Source organism: Maniola jurtina, chromosome 15 (assembly GCF_905333055.1).
Source record: "Maniola jurtina chromosome 15, ilManJurt1.1, whole genome shotgun sequence".
NCBI classification, from domain to species: Eukaryota; Metazoa; Arthropoda; class Insecta; order Lepidoptera; family Nymphalidae; genus Maniola; species Maniola jurtina.
The window spans coordinates 9,490,166-9,507,157 of NC_060043.1; the positions used below are offsets into that span (position 1 = coordinate 9,490,166).

Consider the following 16,992-nt stretch of genomic DNA (forward strand, 5'->3'; position numbering starts at 1 on the left):
ACCGTATATTGAAGTAGACAGCTGTATATTGACGTTGACGATATTAATAAATACCCGGAATACCCTGGAATACCCTTAGCATGAACAATGCCGAATCACAACAAAAGTCCATTAGCCCCACTCGTCGATGGACGGATTAATTAATTAATACACTTTAACACCCTTGGTCAAGCTTTCACCTCAGGCCTTACTTAAATACCTATTTATTATTGAAAACGATTTTCACCTTATAAAATTGATAGATGATGCCCGCAACTTCGTCCGCGTGGATTTAGTTTTCCTTTTAATTCCATACTTCGATTTTTCGGGATAAAAATAGCTTAATATGTCCATCTATAGGATATATAATTAAGCTATCGCTGCACCCAACGTCAAAATCTGTTAAAGGGATGAGCCGATGGGCTCCACTATTGGTGGTTGGCCGTCATCTCGTCATATAATTTAATATACTTCGTCAAACGGAGTTTGACGAAAGATAAAAGTTGGCTATCCCAATCCATTCTTGGATGTTTCTAAGCCACGACTTACTTCTTCTACCGACGCTTCTCCTTCCCTCATCTTTGCCCATCATGATGGTATGACGCAGACGGTACCGGTCGTGTCTGAGAACTTGCCCCAGATAACTCACCTTTCATCGTTTCATGGTCAAAATTGGGCTTCTATTTTTACCGATGCGTCGTAGGACAGCGAAAGCTTAGTAATAGAATCTCGTTGGCCGGGTTGGTCGGGTTTGGAACCCTAAAACAATGAAAATCGATTGAAACTTCTAGATGGAGACCCTAAGGCCTAAAAATAGTTAAGAAAACGATACTATAATTTGTATCACGCTGTGTCATTTTCGAGGCCCTTGAGATTGAAATATGTATATTTTATTGCTACGCGAGGGGTTTCTGGAGGGTTATTGAGGGTTAACGGCCATTTCGACCCCATAGCGGAAACATGTTGCTGTTTATAATACTACTAGCTGATGCCCGCGACTTCGTTCACGTGGATATAGGGTTTTAAAATCCCGTGTGAAATCTTTGGTTGTACGGAATGAAAAGTAGCTTATGTGTTAATTCAGAGTATGATCTATCTCCATTCTAAATTTCAGCCAAATCTGTTCGGTAGTGTTTGCGTGAAAGAGTAATAAAGTTACACACATACACACAAACTTTCATCTTTATAATATTAGTGTGATGCGATTATTGTAAAGTGTGATAAACAGCAACATGACCGCGACGGACTTTTTCATTCGTAAGTATAAAGTCCTATCTAACATTACAAGGCATCGTTCCAGGACGCATCACACAATTGATAGTGGTTACAATGGTGTAACGTAAATAATAGTAAGTAAGAAATAGACCAAAATATACCCACTCGGTATAAAGTCAGGGAAAATAGCTTTTGTTTTTCTCTAATTTCTGCGGTCTTTGGTTAATATGGCGGTCATTTAGTTCAGACATCTAATCTAGATGGAGCGGGCGGTCGAATATCGCCCGCGCTCTCGGTTTGATCTTATCTCCGCATCATTACCGGTCTGCAATATGCCGTCCCTTGCATCTCAAGCTTACAACTTTTCTATGGGTATCTAAATTACTTGGTAAATTTCCAGATTCTCATTTAGGATATCTGGAGCGGCGCTGGCCATAGATACCTCTATAAGCGCCTCAGCGCTGCAGTAGTCAAATACTGCAGCATCTTGCTGATTCAGAGCCCTTTTAGCTCACAGACACAACAATAGTTTAATAGTATTTTCTAGTTTTAAGTTTAATTGTATCTTTATTTTTATTCCTGTTTTTTTGTGATTCTGTAACTGAGCTAAATAAACTTTTTTTATTATTTATTAGTAGATAGGAATTGGCTTATCTGGATCAGGGATCATTCATTCATTCGAATGATCCCTAATCCAGATAATCCAATTCCTACATTTTGAATACTGAAAATGGTAGTATTCGAATGCTTGAATAGTGAATGATACCATATTTAAATACTGAATAATGGGTATATTTGAATACTTGAATACTGAATAATGGATATATTTGAATACTTGAATACTGAATAATGGATATATTTGAATACTTGAATACTGTATAATGGATATAATCGAGTACTTGAATACTGATACTTCATCGAATGGATGAATACTGAATAGATACTTCATTCGAATGCATGCATACTGAATAGTTACTTCATTCGAATGAATGAAAACTGAATAGATACTTCATTCGAATGCATGAATATTGAATAGATACTACATTCGAATGCATGAATACTGAATAGATACTTCATTCGAATGCATGAATACTGAATAGATACTTCATTCGAATGCATGAATGCTGAATAGATACTTCATTCAAATTCACTGAGTGACTACGGAGGTAGTATAATATATACGGATAATAAAACAACCGAACTTCAGTACAAAATTTTATTCTCTAAACACCATTTTCTTAAACATAGTACATTTTTTAATGCGCATATTTTAGTATGAAAAATACAACTATATGAATCACTTGCCATATTATATTTTTCATGTAAACTTAACAAATTTGGGCACTCTTTATCTTCTAAATTATAAATTGTGCTATTTTGTAACATTTGCATTAACCATAACCGTTTTTCAAGACCTTTGACATAAATTGTTTTATTTTGTAAAATCTTCTGAATAATATGTTTACAGTTCGAATACGGTATGTATCCCTCATTCCAAAGAATTCCTCTATTTCTTTCAATCCAACTAACATGCCGTCTTTCAGTTTTAGTTAAATCATAAAATGGATATGGTGATTTGATCAGGAAAGTTTGTATGCGGTTATTACAATGAATAGCAATTTCTTTTAAAATAAACTCATTTTCATCAGTTTTAAATCCTTGGACATCTACTATTATGGCATTCATGATATTTTTCGCACTATATTACTCAACGGCTTATATTCTATTAACCGGTCGTTAATAATAAGACAGTAAGCAGTTGTATTTTCAGGGATATCTTGCGAACATTCTATTTCTAATCGCACATCCACGGGTCCACTTTTTAAATTTTCGTTTTGTCTTGAACAATCAATAATAAAAAGCGGTGCTTTATCTTTAAAATTTAACATATCAAGCAGTGGGTCCACAGGAACGTTGTAGTAAGACTGACGAAACTTTGTATACATTTCATATAATATACTATATTTATTTTCATCAAATTTAAGATTTAGTGATTCATAAGGATAATATTGTGAATTTAGAAATAATGTTACATTACTTACTTTACAATGGTCAAACAAAGAACTATCTAAAGACTTTTTGTTTTTTCTGTTAGTTTGTAGTCCTAATATAACATACCGAGGCTTTTCCAACTGTGAAACAGTTTTGACTGCCCAAGAATGTTTTGTAGTTCTAGGCAAAAATGCATATTCATATAAATCCCAGTTTCTGAAAGCTAACTGAATAGGTTTGTCTTTTTCTAATATTTTCAGCAACGTTAGTCTTTCACGATCTGATACTTTCACCTGCGGAACACGCCATTGTATTCTTTCTATATTAATTTGTATGTCGTGAGCATCATCTAATTTCACGCTGTTTAAATTAGAATTGCTTCGATTTAAAACCAGTTCATGTTTACAATTTATAATTATTTTATTATAGTCTTCAGCAAATCCCATTATTTTATTTAATGGAATAATTAGACTGAAGGAACCGTCATTACTTTTGAATCCATTCATGTTCCAACCCCATATTGCTGCGACTTTACTTTGACCGGTATTCATAGATATAAACGATTTTATTGTTGTTGTTATTCCAGGATTCTTAATACGATCTATTTCAACACCATTTATCTCATATCTAATGTCTTGAAACAAAAACATCATTGCATTGTTAGTAAACTCAACGGGTGTATTAATGGGTTTATGGTCTTTACCAATAATCGTTGCTTTTCCTTCGATATAAATAAAACTGGCAGATGGCAATATGTAAATATCTTGTTGGTGTATAGGGATCCGAATCTCATCATTTTCTTTAAAACTATTATTATAAGGGCTATATGTGTGAATTTCATAACTTTCAATAGAGTTATCAAATTGTGGAATATCAGTAACCTGGAGTATATTCATCTTAATTTAAATCCTAACGAGCGAAGAAACTCTTTATTACTTCTTGTAAGTGTTTTATAGGATTTGATACGTCTGTAACGTTGCTCAACTCGAGGAGTAGTAATACGTTTTGTTAAAGTATTTGAATTTTTATTAAACACAATCATCCTGTTTTCTCAAATGGAGACGTAGGTTGAAACACTCTTCTCTGAAATCAATGTACCGACCTTGTTCGTCAAGAATTTTTATATTTATTGATGATATGATATTTTTATTCACAGGAAAGTAAATAATACTTTTCGGTACTTCTATAAATCTATACCCAGGTGGAACGTTCGGCACAAATTCATATAAAATATGAGATGGAAATCCGTTAGTATATGACCCCTTTATTAGATCACATTCGACTCTTATCACGGACAAAGGAAGAATGTTGACTGGGTTCTGAGATTCGTGCCATTTATTTGCTTCTAATTTAACATTTGGAAAACCCAATATCGATCCTATGCTATTATCTTCATCAAAGTTCATCGTATTAGAACAAAATATTAAACATTTTAATGTGTTGTTATTTGGTTTAATTATTATATCACAATCTGTGACTTGACTTCGAATGTAATCAGCTATATCATATAGGCCATAAGCACCACACGGTATTTTTAATTTTTTACCATTGCCATAAGCAAATACATTATTGCTCTCATTAATGTTGGGGATTGAATTGAGAGCTGAAAAATAAATTAAGCCACACTCATATTTATCGTCTATGTTAAGAGGAGGTTGAAAACTTGATTCAAGTAATGGTCTTTTGCCCGTGATGGTTATTGCAATAGACATGATAACACACTAAACAATACGAAGTGCTTACGATCTATTTATTTATTTTCTTATCATGCCAAAATTTGTTCAAAAACTTTAAACACAAGTGTCCACAATTATATGGATGATTACGCTGAATGTTTTCATAATTATAATACATTTCGGAACCAACATATTGAATTAATTCTTTTGGTGGTTTTAAATTACCATAACTGTCAAAGTACTCGATATGATTATTGTATTTTGCGTAAGCTACCCAATGACTGCCAGGATTTTTTGAGCTATCTAAATTAACGATACCACATTCTTTCTTATGAGGATGTTTAGGTAGCTCATCTCTCATAAATACTCCTCGAAAATAAGGAATACTGCTTGAATAATTCATAATATCTATATTAGTAAGAGCTCTATTGGGTAGCCGACTATTTAGTTTTTTTTACTAGATACATAAATTCCGAAACCTTCCTTAAAAGGTTTAACGCTTAATCCTTTTCCAATAGATAATGATTCTATTTTTTCATTGTGCCTTTTTAACTCATTCAAACGTTTTTCAGCTGCTTTATAATCATTAATAGCTTTAGCTATACCCGATGCACCACCAGCTAAACTACCCACGGCAGATAGCCCAGCAAGAATAGGTATCAATGGTAGAAATCCTCCCGTTTTCGGAATAGGAATAATACGAGGAATCTTTACTGTAGTGTTTGTTGCTAGTTCCTTAGCAGCTGCCATTGCCATCTTTATCGCCATATTTTTACCCTTTGGTTTTAATTTTTTAAGATGTTTATTTGTGTGAGATATGATATATTTCAATTGTTTCTTTAATCCACCACCACTTATATCTTTTGCTGCTTTGTTAATTCCTAAACCGGCTCCATATTTAACTTTCGCTATCATCGCTTTATTAACTATATGTGCTGCTATCTTTTCTTCTAAGCTGGCATCTGATGCTGTTATGCGGTTCCGCGCCATGTTCATCAGTTTTATATCAGCTTTATGCCGATCACTCAAATCAGATGATTGCTGATAGGCTATGTCGTGTTCTTTACAATATTCGTCCAACTGGTTAATGCCTTTCTTTTTGTATGATTTTGTACCTGGTCCACAATAGTTATATCCGGGTAGATGGAGTTCAAAAGGCAAATGATTAATAAACCAATTTAAGACACTGCTCTTGTTCATAATCTTTAATATACTGATTAAACTGATAAAACGTGTCTGTTTAAATAGTTATTTTATTTAAACTTATAGAATAATATTAGTCTTATCAATCCAACTATTTTCATCGACAGGTAGTCCTAGCCATTTTACAAATACTTTGTTTCCTCTTTTTTTTAGTACTTTTTCCACAAGGTATATATTCGGATGTTTTGTTTTCTGTAATTCTTGAGAATAAAATGCACCTAAAATTGGCTGACCTCTAGAATCTTCTATCAGATATGTAATCGGATTTGTTTCATTCACTTTACTAATTTTAAATAGTTCCGTCGACCAATTAGGTGTATATCCCTTTTCAAACATACTTTTGTGTTTACTTACACGCACAAAATCCCCTACTTTCAAACAACTGAATCGATTTCCAACTTTTGATTGATGTTTTTGAAATTGATATTTTTCTAAAATCTTTCTTTTATTACTTGTATCGACTTCGCACGGTTTTCGATTAATAGTACGGTGATGTGTATTGTTGTATTCATTAATTATTTTACTCAAGGTACCATCATTCCACTTGTATTTTCCTTTTAGACTGAACTCTTTGTACAGTTTTGATTTGAGTGTTCTGATAAATCTCTCAACAATTGATGCCTTTTTTGTAGTGTAAGTTGAATAATGATTTATATTAAATATACTAGTCAAATTTTTGAATTTATCGTTATAAAATTCAGTACCAAAATCAGTTTGTAAGTTTTTAGGTTTACGTCCTTTTTCTAATATTATCTTAAATGCTTTACACACATCTTCTTTTCTTTTACATTTTAATGGAATGGCCCAAGCATATTTTGAAAAAGTATCAATAACTGCCAAAATGTATTTATAACCTAAATTTTCCTTAGATACAAACTGCATATCTATCAAATCGGCTTGCCACAGGTCATCTATGTCCCTCATTTCTACTCGTCTCCGAGGAAAATTTACCCTTGCATATTTATGTATTTCGTTTATCACGTCTAACTTGCTCATTTTTATGAAAATTACCCTTAACGATGTTTTCTAATTGAGTTATTCTAGTGATTAAATTTGTAACTAGATCATTTACAGTTGTTAATTCTTTCTTGTAGTCTGAGATAGAATTATCGACATATTCTTTTGTCACACTATCATTGGCATCAACAGGAATATGCAAGTTTTTTATTATTTTATTGCTAGCATTTAAATTTCCATCACTTAATACTTTCAGAGGGCATTTATTAATAAACACTGTATCGTCAATTTTTGGTTTTTTATATAAAGGGTGCCCGAAAATATCTACGTTCATCTTTGAGAACCAATTGAATACTAAATAACTGTTCGTAGTGCAACCATTTTTATTCTTTAATGATATCGGCTTCTTTTAACTCTTCAATTATTGATATAATCTCATTGTCGTGATTACTATTGCCAGCATGTTTTGAGGCAATTAGTAATTTTAACCTGTCAACTAATTCATTAGGATTATCCCAATATACTAAATCTATATTAGATTTATACTTTTTTAGTGTAGGTAATTTACCTCCTTGCTTCGCATTACTCTTTGACTCAAAAAATAATGGCTTTATGATTTCTCGATATTTTGTACCTTTATCACCTTTAATTTGCCTATAAGCATTATAGTCTCTCTTATGTGCATTAGTGTGATGTAAAATATCTTTGTAAACCAATTTATCTGTCTCTAAGATAATTGATAAATTAGGTTTCTTGCGTAGCAATAGTTCTTTAAGGCCAGGAGTCAATTCATATGAACGCCCGCCAATGTTGATCATTATAGATTTATCCCCAGTTAAAGCATTTTCATTTTTAGTGAATCGTACAACTGAATCTCCAATCATTAAATTTTTATCTTGTTCCTTTCGTATTCCGAACGGTATGTCCATACTGTCATATATATCTATAATATCATCCTTCTGTAACGACACATCCAAATCTGTCTGTTTTGATTTATGAACACTATCAATTTTATCTTCATTATATTCTGAATTTATTTCTAAATCTTCATTATTTAACTTATTACTCTTACTATCTTTACTTTTTGTTTGAATAGTGTTTTCAGAACCCATAAGTTCATTTGTTCCTTTATTTAACTTGTTATTTAAATTTGTAAGTTTAGGTTTATCGTTTAAAACCTTTAACGGCTCGGTTATAGGTTTAAATATTCTATTCAGCACCAAATTAGTTTGATCCTCTGCATTACGTATATGTTTTAATTTATTTCTTATAGAATTTACTGAGTGCACTAATTGTTGTTTAAGACTTTGATCCATAACACTAAATTTACGTGTGCTAGCTATAGAGTAATATTTATTTATGACTTTCTTCTTTTCTCCTCATAATTATATAAGTATAATAGGTTTTACGAAATCTTAGTCAAATTTAATAAAAGTGTCGAATGCTTTTCTGTATCTTCCTTTGTTTATAGAACAATCTTTATTAATAACTAAAAAATCGTAAGGTTTCCTCCACACCATTGCACAGAGATCTTTAAATTTAAACCAAGACATATCTGAATTAATATGCTCATCAAATATATGTTTTAGATTGACATCATCTTGCTTGAATAAAATTAGGAAATTCGCGTTGTCACGTAACAATTGTTTAGGAATCTTAGAGTACGTTTGTGTCAAGTAGAAACAATCAAGTTGCTTATGTCTTCCCATGGCAAAATAATTACGTATGTTGGTTTGATCTTCACAGACAACGTCATCGAATATAATAATCGAGTTTGATAAAGCTTCGTTAGGATGAATAATGTTATTGTCTTCAAAAACAAAAAAATTTACTTCAGGAATGCTTTTGAGAACAACACTCAAAAATTTGTATTTTGGTTGAAATGCTGTTTTGGAATAAAGATATATATTTCTAAACTTTAGTCCATTTGTATGTAATAATAAACTAAGCATAACATTCGTTTTCCCGCAATTAGATGGCCCGCAAATGATACAACGAATAGAATTTGGCAACAGTTCGCTATGTTTTACACATAACTTGTTTTCGAGTATCTTATCTAAAGTATTTATTTCCAATGAAAGATCCTGTTTAATCAATTTCATTGTATCATTTGATTAATATATCTTGTGCAATGCTTTTTATAGGTAAACGATAAAAAATTAAATTATAGCATTGTCTCTTTCAGTATTCCATCTTAAAAAATAAAAATATATAGAAATAATTTTGGACCCATAATTTATTTATTTGAATCCGTCTATAAATAAACCATAAGTATTCTCAAAATAAAACAAGTGATTGTGCTCTTATTCATAATATATTGATTCGTCAATAGTATCATACGAAGTATAAATATTAAACAATCATACTTAATATAATCTGGAATCACAGAATAGCATAAAATTATGGTAATAAACCTTTTAATTCTAACATTTGTAATTTTACATTTAAATCTTAAAATTCAAAATATTGTCTTGCAATGACCCCAAGGTAATGTTTCAATTTGGTTTGAAAGTATTTGTCTTTTATCATCAGTTTTATTCAAAACTACTTTATTTACTTCTTGAGAATATAATACATGTTTAATCGATTTTATCATGTTCATTTTACTTTTGAAATTAACGTCGCTGTTTAAAGTGCTATTGTAATGTTTTAACTTTAATCGTTTTGTTACAGATTTAGATACACCTTTTGCCTTTTTAATTTGGATCTTTTTACTGTTAATACAATAAAGCTTAGCTCTCAATCCAGTGAACTCAGTGATGATTTCACCTCCAAGTTCATCTTTAAATAGACCCGGAATTTTCGCATTAACTCTAGGCATATTACAGCAATTATTCACATCAAAATTACTAGTGTCAAAATTTGTTATTTCATCTTTCATATCTTTATAAAAATCTTCGGTTTTTATAAAATATAAAAGACTATCTGTGTCAGTATAACAAAGTCGTACTTTATTTCGATATTTGTTTTTAATAAAGTCATAGTGAAATTTATATAAGTGTTGTTTTGCATATTCCAGAACCGTGAAACCGATATATATAGGTCTGTCAAGTATTATTTTTTCCGGACTCAGATGAATTGCAACTAAGTCTTCGGAGAAAACTGTAATATTTTTTAAATTAGGTTTCGCAATCAACTTTTCGGCACTGAGCTGTTTGTTAGTTTTATTGTTGTTATCATTCCACTTGGTTACTAACTTAATATTAACCTGTTTCCTCTTATTTTCAATAGTTTTTCCAAATATAGCATTATTTAGAAGCTTGAAAAAATCCTTCTCAAAATCAGATGATGATGCTTGGCGTAATCGAGTATTTAAGTCAATGTATTTTTGTAGAAAGTTTTGTTGTCTAAAAGTTAGAACACGATGAATTGTTCGTATAATAAGCCCATTCTTCAAGCATTCTTTTAAATGAACGTAATGTATCACATATTTAAATTTATCATACAAATTTGCTATTAATTTTGGGTTTTTACCTCCCGGAGGAGTGAATTTTTCTACCGCAAAAGGTAAATCACTGTGCGCATTATGTAAGTACTCAGGATATGCTAAATCCACTTCCAAAATATATCCAAAATCTGATTCATTTGATATGTTTGCAATGTCTAAGTTATCAATTTCGGTCGTGGATAACAGTCGGAAGTCAGATATAGGAAGCTTTTTAGTCATTGCATAACCATATAAGTTATTGCAGTCGAGGTATATCAAGTAAGTTGATGGTTGAGAATCATCGAAATCTGACAGATATTTATTATTAGCTACAGCGTTACGAAGAGAACACTGGGCTAATCCTCCACGTATTCCTTTTTCTAAAAATTCATATATCTCCAGGTCACTAATTAATTCTAAGCGGATACCTGTATATAATAACATCGCATCCCAGGTTAAACTTGAAGCGGTGACATAATAAGCCGGATCAAGTTTATAATGTCGTAAACAAGTATTTCTAAAATTTTCAAATATATCGCAAAGAAGAAATACATCTGTTTTTAGATATAAATCTGTGTATTCATTCAAGGATTTAATAGAAAATAGATTCCATACACTTTGAGCATGTTTGTATTCATCATCATTTATATGTTCACCTTTCAAACTATTGTAAAAACAATCCTTTGAAGGAAGAGCAGTTTCTTCATATTTTTCAATAGAATCCATATACTCGTAAGGGTAAACACCTTTTTGAAGTAGCAACTTCAATTGGTCTTTATTTTGAAATTCTCTGGATAAATTAACAAAATCTTTTTCGTGTAAATTTTTAGATAATACATCTAGGCTTGAATTGAGGAATTGAAAAGAATCTATAAATTTTATTTGAATAGGAAATGAACAACTATATTTATTTTTTAATATTTTCGTTACAGTAATATATTTCTCTTTCGATTTTGGTATTATTTTAAAATAACCGTCGTATTTTGCTAACTCCGTAATAAAAAGATGGCAATCATAGCCCGCCAAGTTATGAAAAACCACAGGCACGAATGAACACACCCTATTTATTAAATTACAATAAGAATGTGCAGGGCCACGGTACTCTGAAGTGATATGGTCATGATCACGTACTTTATCATCAAGAAGTAAATTATTACAAATATAGCAATTTGTAGCATTTTCAAAGCTAATTTCTTGTTCCAATGTTAACGGTGTCATAGGTAATTTCTTAGATAATATGCGATAGATTTCTTGAATATCATCTATTAAATATTTTACAAATACTTGCACACAATCTGATCCTTTGTATGTAACATATTTATTTAATTTAGGTTCATGAGAACAGCAAATATAGTAACCAAAACAAGACGGTTGGTGCATTTCATATAATCGAGTATTCTCAGATTTATTTTCGTTACACTTCATTAGAATACTTTCAAAGTCAGCATAAATAATAAAATTAATTTTTTGTTGCCTTTCATAGTTTTTAAATTGTAAATAACTATTTTTCGCTGGTAATTCAGTCAATATTTCATTACAATTGTGAGAAGTATATTTTGTTTTACTGGTAAAAGTCTGTAAGCATAACTCACACAAATACATGTTACTTGTGTGATTAGTTACTTGTCGTTTTACCAGCTTCAAAAGATTTTTTATTAAACAGTAATGACCTTTACCATTCCTCTGAATGTACAGCAAATTTATATGGTTACTTTTTCTTGCTGTAGTTATATACAAAGGACCAGTTACATTATGTTTATTATCCAATCCATAAACGTTAATACTCAGTTCATTTATTTTCTCAAACATTTTAATATCTTTATATGATGGTGGAAATGACATATTACCATCTATATTTAGTACTTTTGAGTAATGTGGATACGAACTAGTTCTACAAACATTATTATTTTGTGGAAATAATGCAGCAACTATAGACCATAAAAAACAATGATTGTCATTGTTGCGTATATTTATGCAACTTTTAGTATTTTTAACTACACTCGGAAGAGCTATGTAAGAGCCACCCCTGAAAGGAGAATACTTATTTATGTTTATTTCTAGATGACTCATTGATTCGCAAGTCCAGCCAGATTCGCGATGTTGAAATTCAGATATTTTTTTTTCAAACGTATTAATTGTTTTTAAATATAATTCATGAACATCAGTACCTTTAGATATGATACTATATTTTGTGTTAAATGACTTCAGCTGTTTTTCTCCTGTTTTAGAGAGATAAAAGAAAACAAAAAGCTCGAAGTTTAATTTAACACTTTGAAATCTTTTCAAAGAGTTGTTTATAATTTTAATAACATATTTCTCGTTATCTATTAGGAACGATTCGGGTGTGAGGTACTCCTCAAAAGGACTTAATTTATAACTTATTATTCTATTTTTGAAAGCTGTTGAAATTACTTCAATGTTATTATATTTGGTATTCAATAAACAATTCGACTTATGTAAATTAGTTCTTAAGTGATATTGATATCTATTTTCAGGTATATCAACGTGACAATTTTCACATCTCACCAAGCTGACCTGACTTAGCTTTGGTGCAGGGGTGACTGTAAAAAAAAACAACAACATTATACAAGTTTATTAATTTCATAAAATATGTGACAATACAATTTTTCAAAAGAATATTGTGTGACGTAGTGGAATAATTTCTAATAATAGTTGCTGATAAAAGTGGGAGTGCACTTTTTATACTCTTTTCGTGTCGCAATGATGAAGTTTGTTAAGTGGCGCCATGCCTCAGTATCTTCATTCGTGCGGTTTTTAACACATATGATGGCATGACGCCATCTATTTACGGGCTGGACATTTTCGACCTCATCACATCGGTACACTTTCAGGTCGATGAAGTGCGTTCCTGTCTTATCCTCGAAAGATTGTCTTGAATGACCGTTAGCCAGTCTTCTTGTTAAATACGAAACTAAAGGCTGTATTTTTTTACCCGCAGCTGTAGGTGTAGAGGTCTCTTCAGTCTCATCATCTTCACTATCTGTGCCGAAAAGATCGTATGCAGTGATCTTTTTTGGTGGCGGTGCGATGGGATTGATGATGGACTTCATTGATTTCTTCGCAACACGCGTCGGTGTGGGACTTGATGGTTCACCGGTTTTTAATTTGTCATGTGTCCTTTTCTTGGATTTCTTTTCAGGCTCAAGCTGCGGCGAAGGCTGCGGCGACTCATCTTCTGATGGGAACAACGTTTCAGCACTCTGTCGTGACCTGTAATATAAAAAAAACATAAATTAGATTATTTAGCAAGTATGTATTCAAATGTGACTAGGTATTAATATAAACTTGACAAAAATATCTTATAACACTTAATGCTTACTATTCAAGCCAGCTAATCATTTGACCGACAAAGTTACATGGTCACACCATAAAAACATATTATTATCAAAATCAATCGAATACTGGAAGTATTCTTAATATGAGTGTCAGTAGGACCCGAGAATCGAACCCGGGACTATATTCAAGCCAGCTAATCATTTGACTGACAAAGTTACATGGTCACACCATAAAAACATATTATTATCAAAATCAATCGAATACTGGAAGTATTCTTAATATGAGTATCGGTAGGACCCGAGAATTGAACTCGGGACTATTCAAGCCAGCTAATCATTTGACCGACAAAGTTACATGTACACACATAAAACATATTATTATCAAAATCAATCGAATACTGGAAGTATTCTTAATAGGTAGGATATCGTAATATAGGATAGGTATCGGTAGGACCCGAGAATCGAACCTAGGACTATATTCAAGCCAGTTAACCATTTGCCCGACAAGGTTACGTAAACACAAATAACATAAGTATTATTATTATTAACAAAAATAAACCTGAGAATCGAACCCGGGAACTATTCAAGTCAGCTAATCATTTGGCCGGCAAAGTTACATGTACACACATAAAAACAGTATTATTATAACAATCAATTGAATACTGGAAGTATTCTTAATGTAGGTATCAGTAAGATCCGGGAATCGAACCCAGCTAACCATTAGACCGACAAGGTTACATACGCATAAATAACTTACTATTATTATTATAATCAATTGAATACTGCAAGTATTCTCAATTTAGGTGCCCATGAACGTACCTTGATTGCTCGAAATTATAATATCGAAGATGAGAAAAAAACCATTAAAAATAAAGAATAAATATGATATTAACTTACATTTCAGTATCCACCAGATTCCTTGCTTCAGGATAACACAATGATGCTTCAACATCTCGCTTGATTGTTTAAATAAAGCAAAAATGATTTGTCATGAAATTTCCGTAAAGGTCCCTTTACACTATCACTCGCTCTATTATGAATGATGATACAAATCAATATGCTGAGATTCACCAGATAATATCTGACAATAATAATAATTCAGTATAAAGCAGGATGGTTTTTAATCTGGCTTAAAAGGCTGAGTTTGTTGTGGGCTCTTCTCAGACTTGGGCGCGTTTGGAACCCTCATCGCTTTTGTTTTAAGTATGTAATTAATTATCACAATCACGTCATCTTACAAATTAAAAAATTTGAATATCAGTGAGCGTAACATGTTACCTATTCTGAATAAATAATTTTCATTTTTATTTAATCTTGTCTTCTTCATGATCACACTTTCCTATTAACATTTTCATGTAAGTATAGGTACGCTAAATTATTATTCTAAAAAAACATTGTTTATGAGTTATGAGGGGAGCAAATGAACAAAATAAGTATACTATAGTGTCGGGGGATAATGTGTAAGAGCCTTAATGTACTTATCATATTATTGCTAACAAAGCAACACTTACTTACAATGTTAGAGATGAATAGGTTACCATTCATTAAGTGATTAAAGTAGGACAAAAATTTTATTGAGTAAGTTATGTGTTCTCCAATAACTATAACTATTATTATTTAAAACATTGAGTTTATAATGGATGGACTAGGTTTGAGCAACCTTAATTACCTTTGCATATTGTACCGTGCTATACGATACAATAAGAATAGTTTGTCTGTTGATTTGTTCGTGCGTAGGTACAAAATACAACATGCAACGTTATTCAATCGTTTTTTACCCGATCACATAGCAACCAACTTCTTTGCATGAATACAACCTAAGACAAATCCATGATATTTCAAACTGAATGTGGCCCTACAACAACGCGCGCCAGCGCCGGCGACGCTATGTCTAGAGGGTTCGTATTTCACATTCCACATCCAGTTAAGGAACGATCTTTGAATGATAAAACCTGCGATTTTGAACTTTATTGATAATTTAAAAAAAGTATATAAGTTACGTGAAAACTTGTGAAAATTCATTACATTGTACTGGACATCAAAACGTGATCTACAACATGTCGGTAAGACCTAATTTTTTTACTATACATAATAATTAAGTATTAAAATTTGAATAATTTTATTAGTAATCACTTTGTTTTTATTTGATAAACATAACTACCTCTTAGATTCGTTTGATATTCAAATTGCATATTTCATAAACCTAAATTGTTACTTATTTCAGCATTCATAATAGTATTTTTATTTGTTTCAGGATTCAAATGATCCTTTTAACTTTCAACCCAATACGACCCTTACTCAACGTGTTAGTAATTATTTTCAAAGGGAAAATAATGGGTTAGATATCCCTCCTACTTTAAAAAAGAAAAAAGCCAATGTTGTGTATTCATACATAAAAGTTCCTAATAATGGAGCCAAAGTTATCAGATTGGAAATATATGACGCGGCAAAACTACGAAACACTATGTTTTGTGAATGTGATGCAAATGTCTGTGTTCAATATGTCGTCGATAGCGATAACTTACTTTTCGATGAAATCTATAATGGAGCTCACAGTTTAATAACGAAAATACAACGAAGTATGTCCTGCATTGATGTTACTAGTGATTAAAAAATAAGAGTGAAATGCGTTTTTGTGTAAATAATTATTGTTTATAACTAACGATACAAATTGTCTACTCAATCATTATGTAAACTTATTCGAATGCAAATAAATAAACTTTATTATTGAACTTGAATTTCATTTTGAGGGAAATAAAACTAAAGCCTTGTAGTGTTGGCTCGGTGTGTCTCCAACTGTAAGCTCGGTGTAACACCAGCTTGCCCTAAAACTGCTTAAGTTGCACATTACATTGTATTAATGCATTGTCTTTTATTACACGGCATACGGTCAACATGATTAAACGTTTTATTTTCTATCACCACCAACACCATCAAAGTTTTATCTATATTCTATATTAGAGACAATTTTCTGTTCTATATCAGTTGAATAGATTACATTGGATGATAACACGCGACTAAAGTGAACTATTTATTTATTCATAAGGAAAATTGTCACCATGTCTTTAAATATTGGAGATTGTGTAGAAATAATTATAACTGAAAAAAGATTACACGGTCTTCATTTAGTTAAAATTATTGGATACGAACAATACGATGCCATTTTAATACCCTTAAATAAAAGTAATTCAGGTATTTATTTCAAAGTTCGATATCATGGCCAACAACTATCGGCACGAATATTAAG

The 16,992-nt window shown here is 31.5% G+C and overlaps 1 protein-coding gene and 1 long non-coding RNA gene across 2 annotated transcripts; one reads left to right on the forward strand and one right to left on the reverse strand.

Moving 5' to 3' along the window:
- Window positions 1-13,112: 13,112 nt before the first annotated feature.
- On the reverse strand, window positions 13,113-14,668 carry LOC123872360. The gene is made up of 2 exons (XM_045916584.1): window positions 14,643-14,668; window positions 13,113-13,680 (listed from the first exon to the last, which is right to left on the reverse strand). Coding segments are annotated over exons 1-2 (570 nt in total). The 5' UTR covers window positions 14,645-14,668.
- Window positions 14,669-15,623: 955 nt separating this feature from the next.
- LOC123872362 lies at window positions 15,624-16,639 on the forward strand. Its single transcript, XR_006797465.1, has 2 exons — window positions 15,624-15,808; window positions 16,000-16,639. It is a non-coding gene; the product is annotated as an uncharacterized LOC123872362 (long non-coding RNA).
- The last annotated feature ends 353 nt before the right edge of the window (window positions 16,640-16,992 follow it).